We start from the raw sequence: 12,836 nt of genomic DNA, 5'->3' as shown, positions 1-12,836 counted from the left end.
TCACAAAATTGGTGTGTGTATTTGAATTAAGTAAAATATTTAAATGTTACAAAGTAATCTATCTAAAAGACAATTGCAGCATCTCATCAATGATATGATTTGAAGCTAATTGAAGTTCACATGAGTGAGTCTCCTATGTAGATTTACCGTAAACAAACTCAGGCGTTCTCATAGGACATGAACATTTTTCAAAACTAACTGGATTTTCATCAATACAACATTGCATGTCTTAAAAAAAAATAGATCCCAGGAACAATTTACAAATAAATTTGTATTCTGCTTGATAAATGAGGCCAATTGTTATTAACCTTAGTAAAATGTAGCTAAATATAGTTGCTGAAGATGCTGAAGTTTTAATTTATTTCTCTTTTTGTGAGGCTGCAAAATAGAAAAAAAAAAGACAAAATGCCAGGCAAAAAGGGTGACTCAAAGTCAGCAGCCAAAAAAGGAGGGAAAGCAGAACCAGAAAAAAGTGAAGACAAAAAAGGGAAAGATGACAAGAAGGGAGGAAAAGATGATAAGAAAAAAGGAAAAGAAGAACCCAAAGGTAAAGGAAAAGATGAAGGAAAGAAAGGAAAGGACAAAGGAAAAGGAGCAAAAGTGGTTAGTGAGTCAGAAGAGGGGTCAGATGCAGATCTGATTGAGGATGAAGAAGAGTTAAGTGATGATGAAGAAAGGGATGAAGAATCAGAAGAGGACACACGCAAGCGTGGAAAGGCTGGTGCTAAAGGCAAAGCAGCAAAGGGAAAGTCCAAATCTAAACATGCTGCATCAGATGAGGAGGAAGATGAAGAAGATGAAGAGGGTGATGAAGATGAGGAAAATGAAGAAAGTGAAGAAGATAGGAAAGGAAAAAAGAAATCAAAAGACACCCGTAAATCCAAATCTAAACCTGTGGCAGAAGGAGCAAAGAAAAAGGCAAGAAAGAAGGATGAGGTTCCAACTGAGACAGCACCAGAACCTACAAAGAAACTATTTGGTTTCCCTGGAATTGGGAAGAGCTCAAAGAAGCGACTAAAAAGTACATCTAGACTGTTTCTTGGGCTTGGTAAACAAAAGAGTTTTGTGGTCAGAAAAAAGAGAAGGAAATCTGTTTTGAAGAATGCTCCAAGGCTTCTGATGCGCTTCAAAGCCAGTAAGAAAAAGAAAAAAGAGAAGGAACAAAATGACCAGTTGGGACGCAAGCCATCCTACATGTTACTTAGAATTGGTGGCAAACCAGCAGAAAAGAAATCAGGGTTTTTCAAAGGACTTTTTGGAAAGAAGAATGCTGATGATGGCTCAAATTTTAAATACCAAAGTCGGATAGTGGGGAAAGTTGCTGGAGCAACAAACTGGCTAACTAAGAAGTTTCTCTCAACAAAATTGAAGCGGAGACCATTGGCCAGAAATCGTGGCCATTGGGGACAGTCAAGTACCAAACGGTTTCCTGGGGGGAGTCGACAAACAAGCATGCGAGGACCTCACGGGCATTACAACTACGCCTTTGAATATGATTTTGATGAATATGACTATAATAACCAGGGTAGGCTGAACCACAGTGCATTTAACAGACAGCCATTCCAGATAAATCAAAATTGGTATGAAGATCCTGTTGATTACTATAAATCACAGTCCCATGATCAAGACTATTATGAAATTGATGATGAATATTACAACCCACACATGGAAATACAGAATGAAGGAGAGTATTATGATGATGGTATGGGCTGCTATAACACATATTCTGCACAACATCAAATGGGCTACTATCCAGAGGAGATGGAGTATTATGGCCAACAGCATCTGATGGATCCATATTACACTGATAGTATGGACTACTATGATGAGAACCAATATCTAATGGAGGATTGCTATGAACCTTATGGAGATGAAAATGAGTTTTATGACCAGGATCAGTTTGATTACTATGATGACCCTCAGGAATTCTATGACAGTCCATATGGTGAAGTTGGAGCAGTTGATCCATACATGAATTCATATGGAGCTTATGAAGATCCATATCTCCAGGACTACCAGTTGAATTACAGTGAATCAGGGGTTTCCCCATATCTTGAATCTTCTTATAACATGTACCAGCCATATAGTTATACAGTGCATGATGTCATGGAGACTGATGAGTTTAATGACATTTCTATAGAGCCAATGGATCTTCAAGGAGATATGTTCAGAGTTCCAAGGCCTCAAGTAAAGCTTTTTGGTCAAGAAAGAATGGCAGTTGAACTTCCTCCCTTGCCACCACAATATGATCCTGAAGAGATGTTGCAAATTCATTATAAAAATGTACCATTCATTCCTGATGCACATATGAATGGTTCTTTTCCTGCACCAGTATATACACAAGAACTGCTGAATCCAGGTTTACCTCAGATTCCCACACCAACTGCAATGTTAATCACGCATGCTAATAGTCCTCAGGGGTTTGTGAGTTCTAACATTCAGTCTCCACATATATCACCCGTGGCCCAAGGTGGTGTTTTCCCCCCATCACCTACACTAAGCAGGAGGTCCATGGGAATGATGGCTTCTCCTGCTCCTTCTCCTGTACAGAGACCCCTGTCCCCTATGTTAGCAAGAGAAAGATTCATAGAGCCATTAATGGATGTGGCACAGCCCCATGTTCCAATGCAGAAACGTAGCTTTCATGCCTCTCCTCGGCACTCTATACGGAAAAGACAGAGCCCCTCTCCACAGCCCTCCATACGTGGATTGGGTGTTAGGGATGTGCCACCATCTCCACTAAGAGTGATGTCATCTCCACATGTTCAACGCCCACCCTCTCCATTTGGACAGAGAAAAGTCAGCCCACCTGCTTCTCCAGCAGCCTTTAGTCATTTCCAGCCTCATACCTCATTCGTAGAACCCAAGTCTTCCCCTGTTCCCATGGTCCGACGAATGCCCAGTCGAATGCCCTCATTTCATGCAAGCCCTCCAGCTTCTGCTCATGGCTCCATCCGCAAGCAAAGACCACCCCATTCTCCCTGTACCTCAATAAGAAGACCCAGTCCAGTTTCCTCCCCATTAATAGCACATCCATTTGGTGCCAGGAGGCTTCAAGGTTCCAAATCTCCTCCTAGGCAAATAAGTCCTCCATCCTCTCCTCAAATGGGCAGGCGTCCTGTGGGCAGAGTTCAGCAGATGGAGTCCAGTAGACCACGCTCCCCATTTGCAGTTCACAGATCTTCACCTGCACCTTCACGGAGAAGTTTTGCAATTGGTCCAGAATCTCCTCAGCCTCCTCTGCCAGCTGGACAAAGATCACCATCACCCAGCTTCTCTCGTAGGTCAACCCGTCTTATGAGGAATCTACCCCCGTTCGGATCACCTGGTGGTCAACTGCGTGGAATGGGGCGTCCAAACATTCCCATGGGAACAGTAAGACCCTCTCTAGGTCAAATGGGTCAGTTGGGTGCTTCAACCAAAAACATGCCTCCTTCCAGAGCATCCATACGTAGTAAGAGATCGATCATGGCTCAGGACATCAGAGCTTCCCCAAAGCTTCCAGGTCAACACCCTGGGATGGTCATCATGGACCAGAGGCACTTCATTCCCCCAGGACGAGCAGGTCCCACACAGAATACACAAAGGCCTGTTGGTCTTGGCCGTCCTCTGATGGCCAGGCAGTCTCTGAGGCGAGGACCCCCTTCACCACAGCCTTCTCTAAAACATATAGGTCCTGTATCACCACAACCTTCTATTAGGCATCTCTCCAGACCAACATCCCCTCACCTCTCTGTCAGACATGGCTCACCATTACTGCCACATACTCCTTCCCCTCATGCACCACCTATACCTATTGTCTCAAGCCCTTTTCAAGTTGTTCAGATATCTGAAGGATCTCCCTACCCTATTGCAATAGAGCCAGTCCCTGTGGAATTTGGTCAAATGATAAATGTGCCTCAGTCACCCATGGTCACCAGTGCTTTACAAAATCAAACTATTTGTAATGCCGCTTATACATTACCATTCCAGCAACCTGTGCAAACTTATGCCCCTGAAGTCATTGGTACAGAGCAAGGTTCTGAGCAACCATCTTCACCCCAATCATCAAATGCAATACAAAATCCAAATTTGCTTAACACTACTTATATGTCTGTACCTCGAGTAGCACCACTGCCACATACTACAGCATACAGCATACAGCATTCCCCAGAGACAATAGCATCACCTGTTATATCAAATGCTTTGCAAAATACTCAGGTCTATCAAGCATCTTTTGTCTCACCTTTGCAAAGACCAGGCTCTCCATGTGCTCCTGAAGTGGCACAGCTTCCTGGCTCATCGTCATTACAGTCATCAATGTCACCATATGTTCGTGAAACAGGAGTGCTTGGACAGGGTCCAGGCCAGCCCGCATCTCCAACACTGTCTAGTGCTTTTCAAAACCCTTACCTTCAAAATGCCTCATACAAATCAGTCCTACATATGCCTTCTTCCACCTACTCACCGGTTGTGTCACAACATGATTACATAGAGGAACCAGGCCCTGGCCCCCTCCTCACTAATGCTCTTCAAAACCCCAATGTCCGCAATGCTACTTACCAAACAAATTTACATAGGAGGGGATCCAGATATGCCCCTAACTCAAGATCACCAGTCCTCTCAAATGCTATACAAAATCAACAAATCCAGAAGGCTTCTTACCAAACACAACTGTTACATCCAAGGAAAACCTACTCCTACAGTCCCATGATGGGTTATACCCAGAGCCCTATTCTGTCAGATGCACTGCATAATCCTCAAGTCCGTGGTGCCACCTACAATCTGCCAGGTGGCACACTGGTACATGGCAATCAAATGGTGGCTCCAGCTGCCTCTCCCATGCTCACTAATGCTTTACGAAATCAACAGATTCAGAATGCTTCCTACAGACTATCAGATGGGACCATAATAAGTGTAGAGCCTCACCTACAACAACCCTTGTCTCCAAACATCTCAAATGCCTTAAATAATGCAAACTTGAGACATGCCTCTTATAGGCTTCCAGATGGAACTATAATCACTACAGACTCCCGTCAACAACAGCATCAACAACTCTCTTCTCCAAATCTATCTCGTGCTTTGCAGAATCCAAACATTAAAAATGCTTCCTACAGATTTTCAGATAATTCAGTTATTACAGAATACTACCAAAAGCCAGTATCTCCCAATTTGTCCCATGCACTTAGAAATAATAGTGTTCGAAATGCATCCTATAGGCTGCCAGATGGAACAGTTATTTTTACAGAGCAACAAACGGAGCCAACTTCTTTGGCCCTGTCAGCTGCACTTCAGAACCCAATCATGCGTAATGCATCCTATAGATTAGGTGATGGCACAGTTATTTTTCCTGATTACAACCAGTCAAAAACTATCTCCCCAAATTTAGCACATGCACTTCAGAACACACAGATGCGGAATGCTAGTTATAGATTGCCAGATGGGTCTCTTATAACCACACAGCTTACTACACCTTCCCCTAATTTGGCAAGTGCTCTGCAGAATCCGAACATGCGTCATGCTGCCTATAGGCTACCTGATGGCAGTATAATCAGTGCTAATCCAGTACACCCACCAAACTTGGCCAATGTCCTCAAAAATGCAGACCTCAAAAAGGCCTCATTTAGGCTTCCAGATGAATCAATCTTTTTAAGTACTAAGTCAACCAGTCCAAACCTGCAAGAGGCCTTGAAAAATGAAAGCCTTCGCAAAGCCTCATACCAACTACCGGATGATTCTGTGCTATCAATGGATCCTCAGAGTCATACAACCAAACCCAAACTTTCACAAGCCCTTTTAAACCAAAATATTCGTAAAGCTGTTTACCACTTACCTAATGAATCCATTCTCAAGCAAGGTTTTGCAGTTTCATCATCACCACAATTGAAGGATATTCTGAAAAACACTGGCCTAAAGAATGCCTCCTTACAGCTACCTTCAGCACTATCTACTGTTACAGCATCTGGATTGATTATTGGGCCAGATGGCAGATATGCAATTGTGTCCCCACAAAGAAAAGGTCCTGATGAACACTGGGCTATGAATGCCAGGGAGGGACAAAGTGCAGAGGATGTGTGGGCTGCAGAGAGAGTTTTACCTCATGGAACTGTACAGAATCTTACAAAGTGGTCTATGTACCGTGATGAAAACATGATAGACCACCTTTCTACACCACCTGTTGATGGTGGGTCCAGGGAAGGTGAGGTGCAGTGGGTACCAGATCGAGAGGGGGAACCCACAGGCCAGTGGTATGATAAGGTAACTCAGTTTATTTACTTTTATCTTAAAGGGTTGAAGAGCCAATCTTATAATTGTTTTAAGACTTTTTTGCAGCTTTTCTAGAGTTTTAAATTTGTAATTTGTAAATTTGTCAAGCATTTTTTAAATCTCAACAATAAGTGTTTCAGAAAGCTGACTCTATAGGCTTTACATTTGTAGTGGATTTAGCTCATGCTAGATAAATTTGTAGATAATATATTTAATTCACCCAAACCTGGTATAGTTTTACTTGTTGGTAATGATGGAAAGGTCACTGCTGAACGTCTGCTTGCCTTTGAGCTTGCACAAAAGGCCTAGCCAAGCTTAGCTATCTCCAGCAGGGTTTAGCTGCAGACTCTTTGAATACATGGGATGTCAGATGAGATTTACAAGACTGATTATATCTATGCTCAGGTTACCTCATTGACAGCTGGTATCTCTGCATTGACGTGACTCTGGCCAACATGATTTCCCACTGACCTAATTTATTAAAGAGAGCTTAAAAAGTCTGAATTAGTTAGGATTACAATTAATGTAATTGAAATCAGATTAAAATGGTGACAGCTTTACAACAAGGGTAAAGCATAAATATCACAATTATAGTGAAAATGACTGATTCCTGTTTTGTAAACAGATGTATTCTATAAGAAGTCTGCCTAGCATTAGTTACAGAGAGAAAAGAGAAGCTGAAGGACTTGAGGACATGACACAATTGGAGTAAGAAAATCAAAATAAACACGTACAAATGCACAGAGAAATGCTCTACAAAATGACTAAGTATTTCAATAACACTAAATTTATGCTTGACTATCTTCCCCATAGGGAATTAACAGAAGCGGCTGTTTTAATGAACCTGAACACTCGCTTTGACCGGGAACTCATCTACGTGAGTCAATATACTGTTTCAAATGGTGTTATACCATAATGCTGTTAAATTGATTGATTGGAAGCTTGATATTTTTTCCATCACAGTAGGCCAGCTCAGACAGTAGTGCAGCTGCAAATTACAGGCTTATATTAATGTGCTCCTTCTAATGTTATCGTTTCTATAGTAACTCATTCATAAGGATTTGTATGGAACAACCACAAACATGTCATCATTGATATGGAGTTATGGAGAAGTTTATTCAGCATCGATGGAAGGAGTCTAGTATCAGCACTTTGTAACAGAAAGTTTTTAGACAGCTGATAAAACACTTCGGGACATGCTTTTATAGAAAAACAATTAACTTTGGGATGATGATATTAACTTCTCTTCACAGCAACCTATTTATAATTACTTTCCTATAACAGCAAGCCAGTACTCTAAAGACTTTTAGAATGTACTTAATGCAAATAAAATGGGATAATAGAAATTTAATAGTAATGCAGATTATATTTGATTGTTGATTCATTGAATTTGTGATAATGTCAACTTTATGATATTGTATTATTAAGAAATAGTTTTCTGTTCATGCTGCTACCATATAGTAGTATTTTAAGCCTGCTTTAGCAGTAAGTTTTGTGTTTTGTGAACTTTTTTCCACTCTCTTCCTTTTTCCTAGACTTATATCGGCTGTATTCTGATATCAGTGAATCCGTACAAGTTGTTGAACATCTATGGAACAGACATGGTCCTGCGGTATAATGGTCATGGGTTAGGAGAAAACCCACCGTGAGTGTAAAACTCAGTTACACAGATTCATCTGCACAAAACTGTGACAAAACTACACTACTGTATAAATACTACTGGAGCATTTCCTGCCTTACTAACATAGCCACTGCATTTTACAGTGACACGAAAAATGTATTATTTTCAAGATTGATGGGAAATGTTAATGTGTGCTGAACTCATTTGAGGGGAAAGTAGCTAACAAATGCTAGTCAGTAAAAGTCACTACATGATGGCATAGAATATTCTGCATATTAATTGAATCCACAGGATAAAGTGGCTAGAGATAATGAGATGAGATTAACTGAATCATCATGATCATTTGTATATAATGCATATGCAGTCATTGGTCATTGGGAAAAATGGTGATCAGTGATTGGTTGTTGGGAAAAATAGTGGTCATTGATTGGCCATTGAGAACAGTGGTGATCTGTGATTTGTCATTGGGAACAATGGTGATCAGTGATTGGTCCTTGCGAACAATGGTGATCAGTTTGGTAATTTGGTTGATTGATCACTTTTGTCACAGGTGGTGAGTTGAGTGAACCTGCTCCCTCAACTTGTCTAACCAGCTGATGTGATGTGAGTCTGAGACTCATATTGAGTGCAGAACAATCACTAACATCTGCTCAAAGTCACGAGATTTTTCACGAGGCTTGTTTTTAAATAAACTGGTCTAAAAAGTGACAAATCGAGTAATGATGTCAGTCTTTTGGCAGCGTCGCATATGTGATTGTGTTTGTGAGAAAGAGAGAGAGACAGTGACCTTCTCATATTTCTTTATCCTGCTGTCTTGTTACTAGCTGAATAGATGGACACATCTTGTAATGTGAGAATAAGTCAGAGATTGTCGTGCTGTGTGTTAGTGTGTCGTTTAAAGATAGAATGACCTCAGAGCTAGAAATGATACCTGGTGTATTGTAGGTTACTTACATTTGACTGTCTCTAATAATTTAACAGAACAAGAACAGTGTTTGAAGCAGTTCAGATGAAAATTTCAAATAAGATTTGGGTCCTAATTGATATTTTGGTTTGTCTGGATTTCTTCTAGGCACCTCTTTGCGATTTCAAACCTTGCCTATACAACAATGATAGATGTCAAGCAGAACCAGTGCATTATCATCAGGTTAGTAATATATTTTAGCAATGTACTCCTATTGTATTTATTTCAGTGCTTGCTATCTTCTCATTCAATTCTAAATACAGCAAACTTTCCGTGCTTAAATATAGACATGGCGGCAGGGTGGTGTAGTGGTTAGCGCTGTCGCCTCACATCATGAAGGTCCGGGTTCGAGCCCCGTGGCCGGCGAGGGCCTTTCTGTGTGGAGTTTGCATGTTGTCCGTGTGGGTTTCCTCCGGGTGCTCCAGTTTCCCCCACAGTCCAAAGACATGCAGGTTAGGTTAACTGGTGACTCTAAATTGACCGTACTGTAGGTGTGAATGTGAATGGTTGTCTGTGTCTATGTGTCAGCCCTGTGATGACCTGGCGACTTGTCCAGGGTGTACCCCACCTTTCGCCCGTAGTCAGCTGGGATAAGCTCCAGCTTGCCTGCGACCCTGTAGAACAGGATAAAGCGGCTAGAGATAATGAGAGATGGGAAATATAGACATATCTCTTGAATTTAAGTCACCAACTCTTCTGTCAATCAAACATCAAAACTTTTCTTGCAACTTTTCGCTTGGCTGTTTATCATGTGCAAATTCTATTTCATAAGATTCATATGTAAACAGGTACACGATGTTACACATAAAGTGTGTAAAGTTTAAAACTATTTTGAGTGTTATTGTGTTCATGTTTCAGTGGAGAGAGTGGATCTGGAAAAACAGAAGCCACCAAGCTGGTCCTGAGATACCTCACTGCCATACACCATAAGCGAAACGTAACACAACAGGTACTCCAGCTGCCTTTTTCTTTTATAATCATCAAGACAAAGAAAAAAGAGAGGCTGATGGAGGAGTGACTGATTATAGGTGCTTCTTACTAAGTAAATTGTTTTATGGATGTTCCACAACATTAAACATAACTATAAATGAATAAAAAGTACAATGTGTCATGCTTTAATTAATAAAAACTACCCCATATAGAACTGTACTGTATAACTGTTCCTGTTAGAATAAAAACTAACATGTCACACTTTGTTTTTATCCTTCATGCTCTCAACCTCACAGATTGAGGTGAGATTTAAGTTTTTTTAAATTATTATTATTGCATAGTTTCACCATATTGTCTTGTAAATGAAATCAGAGCTTACTAGAATGCTCAAACACCAGATCCTGGAAGCAACTCCTCTGCTGGAATCTTTTGGGAATGCCAAAACGGTGCGGAATGACAATTCCAGTCGCTTTGGGAAGTTTGTTGAGATCTTTCTAGAGGAGTGAGTCACTGCTTTGATGTTCACTTAGCATTTGCGAGCACTGATGATTCGTGTTTGTGGAGTTTATTTAGGGTTTGGATAACTAGTACAGGAGGAGAAGCTATTTGTATGCATGTGTGTGTGTGTGTGTGTGTGTGTGTGTGTGTGTGTGTGTGGGGTCTTACATGATACTAAACATTGATTTTTTTTCTGCCATGTTAAAGAGGAGTGATTAGTGGTGCCATAACTTCGCAGTATCTACTGGAGAAGTCCAGGATTGTTTTTCAGGTGTTGGACAGCAATATTTTTATTTATTTTAAACTTACTTTAAGAGATCATAGACACAAAAGAACTATTAGTGTGCAGTTTATGTTCATGGCCGTGTGTGTGTGTGTGTGTGTGTGTAGGCAAAATATGAGAGGAACTACCACATTTTTTACGAGATGTTGGCTGGACTCCCTGTTCACCAGAAACGAGCCTTCTACCTGCAGGAGGCTGAAACTTACTACTATCTGAACCAAGTAAGACACACACACACACACACACACAGAATACAGTGATGTGCATAAGTATTCAAATTGAGGTGGAATTAATTGGGATTTCATGTTATAAATATATGCAAAATAGTCCACAATATTAAAGTGGAGGGGAAAATCAATATAGTTTACAAAATTATTAACAAATAAAAGCATAAAAGTTATTACTGCATATAATATTCGGACCTCTATTGCTGTGAAACCATTACATTACATTTCCAAAAGAATGAACTTAACTTGTGCACAATTAAAGTGTTTGAATACGGTGCTCTTCTGGCTCAATCATGGTTTGGTTCTTAAAAATATTCCAAACTTTGAACATCTTCAAAACCAACAATAAATCCATATTTTAAAAAAAGAAAAAAGAAAAGAATATGACACAACTACTATTCTGTCCAGCATAAATCAGTGAGTGGGTAAAAAATTGATTAGACAAAGAAACAGGCCAAGGGTAACTCTGAATAGGATGCTACCACCACCATGTATCAGACTATGGATGATGTTCTCTGTACTCTGCTTGTTGGGTTTCTGCCAAAGGTAATGCTTTGTGCCAAAAACAATTTTTAATTTTGGTATCATCATACCAGGGAACCTTTTTTTTTTTTTTTTTACCAGTTTGCTTTGAATCTCTAACATGCCTTTTGGAAAACTCCAAACAGGATTTCATATGACTTGCCAGATTTCCATAAAGCCAAACTGTGTGGTGTGTCCAAGTTGTGGATCTCTCTTGTTCCTTCTTGGCTGCTTCTATGCTGAAAAGATACAATTTTAGTTAATAAATAGCTTGATTTGTTATTATTTGTTAATGTTGTAGTTTAGCATTGTTGCACTCCTGTAAACCTCCATAATAGTTATCAGTACAAATGGACAGTCAGGTTGTGAATATATAGTACCATCTAACAAACTAACTCATTTCACTAATATATCAGGGTGGTGACTGTGCGATCGAGGGGAAGAACGATGGCGAGGACTTCAGGCGTTTACAGAGTGCCATGGATATTCTCCACTTCAGCCCTGAGGACCAGAGCAGTGTGTTCAGAGTGCTTTCATCCATCCTCCACCTGGGCAATGTCTTCTTCCACAGACTTGAGGTATGACACACATACATACCATTTTCCAGCATCATCAACCCCATCTGTTTTATTTTTATTTGTAGCTTTTTCCTTATTTTCAGATGGACGTGCAAGAAATGGCCGGTGTCGTAAGTGCTCAGGAGATCCGTGTGGTGGCTGAACTGCTTCAGATTTCTCCAGAAGGACTGCAGAAAGCCATCACCTACAAAGTGACTGTAAGATCATATGGATGCTTCCATGCTCATTCTAATATGCTTTATTTCTAAAACGTGTATAATTGTTGTTCATTATGGTGAAGTTTTCTGGAAGGAGATTTTTATTTAACATTTTTTTTTCCTTGAACACACACAAGAATCATAAAGAGATCTCCACTAATCAGTACAGAGAATCTAAGAATGCATAACTGCAAGTGAAAGAGAAACAGGAAGATTTAAAGTGTAATAACATCTTGAGATCAGAGCTAGTTGCCAAACAGGCTCCAGAGGATACGCTTAATTACTGCAGGTTTTGTGTTACGGAAAGCCTGTAACTGGATCAGGGGTTCGCTCACTGACTTCAGGAGGACTAATTCTCAGGAAATGGTATTACGTTATGGTGTGATGTCTGAGGATGAATTCAGCCCTCGTTAAAGTCCTATTACATGTTCATGAGAAACTTCTCAGACGTGTGAAGGAGTGGAATATTTCACTGACAAAAGCAGTCTTTCTTTGATACAGTGGAGTCCAAAAGTCTGGGAGCACTTATGAAAATTCTTATTTTACATTCTTTTGATTTAATTTAAAAATATAAATTATATTACCAGCATACCAACTTGAGTGAAAAGTAGATCTTAGAAATGTTTATACCTCTTATAAACATGCAGTATAGTATCTTATAAGTTCTACAAAAGGCAGAGATCATAGAGAGCTGAAAACGACAAAGTGGTGATGGCATGAGCTAAATCTTCCAGTAATGCAGCTCAGCCACTGCAGTGCTTCAGAGGCTA

At 40.3% G+C, this 12,836-nt stretch overlaps 1 protein-coding gene across 1 annotated transcript in view; it reads left to right on the top strand.

Annotated features, from left to right (window-relative positions):
• The first annotated feature begins 405 nt into the window (after positions 1 to 405).
• The window catches only part of myo15ab (myosin XVAb), a 103,645-nt gene continuing 91,214 nt past the window's right edge, over positions 406 to 12,836 (top strand). Inside the window, 13 exon segments of the mRNA XM_060898259.1 lie at positions 406 to 3,565; positions 4,724 to 6,237; positions 6,872 to 6,954; positions 7,060 to 7,123; positions 7,782 to 7,891; positions 8,940 to 9,014; positions 9,690 to 9,780; positions 10,058 to 10,063; positions 10,160 to 10,263; positions 10,467 to 10,530; positions 10,650 to 10,763; positions 11,708 to 11,869; positions 11,953 to 12,066. Coding sequence (XP_060754242.1) covers positions 406 to 3,565; positions 4,724 to 6,237; positions 6,872 to 6,954; positions 7,060 to 7,123; positions 7,782 to 7,891; positions 8,940 to 9,014; positions 9,690 to 9,780; positions 10,058 to 10,063; positions 10,160 to 10,263; positions 10,467 to 10,530; positions 10,650 to 10,763; positions 11,708 to 11,869; positions 11,953 to 12,066 — 5,661 coding nt within the window.

The sequence above is a fragment of the Neoarius graeffei genome, chromosome 18 (genome assembly GCF_027579695.1).
Source record: "Neoarius graeffei isolate fNeoGra1 chromosome 18, fNeoGra1.pri, whole genome shotgun sequence".
Taxonomy (NCBI): Eukaryota; Metazoa; Chordata; class Actinopteri; order Siluriformes; family Ariidae; genus Neoarius; species Neoarius graeffei.
Note: the sequence above shows the minus strand (reverse complement) of the source record. Positions and strands in the feature narration are given on the sequence as shown.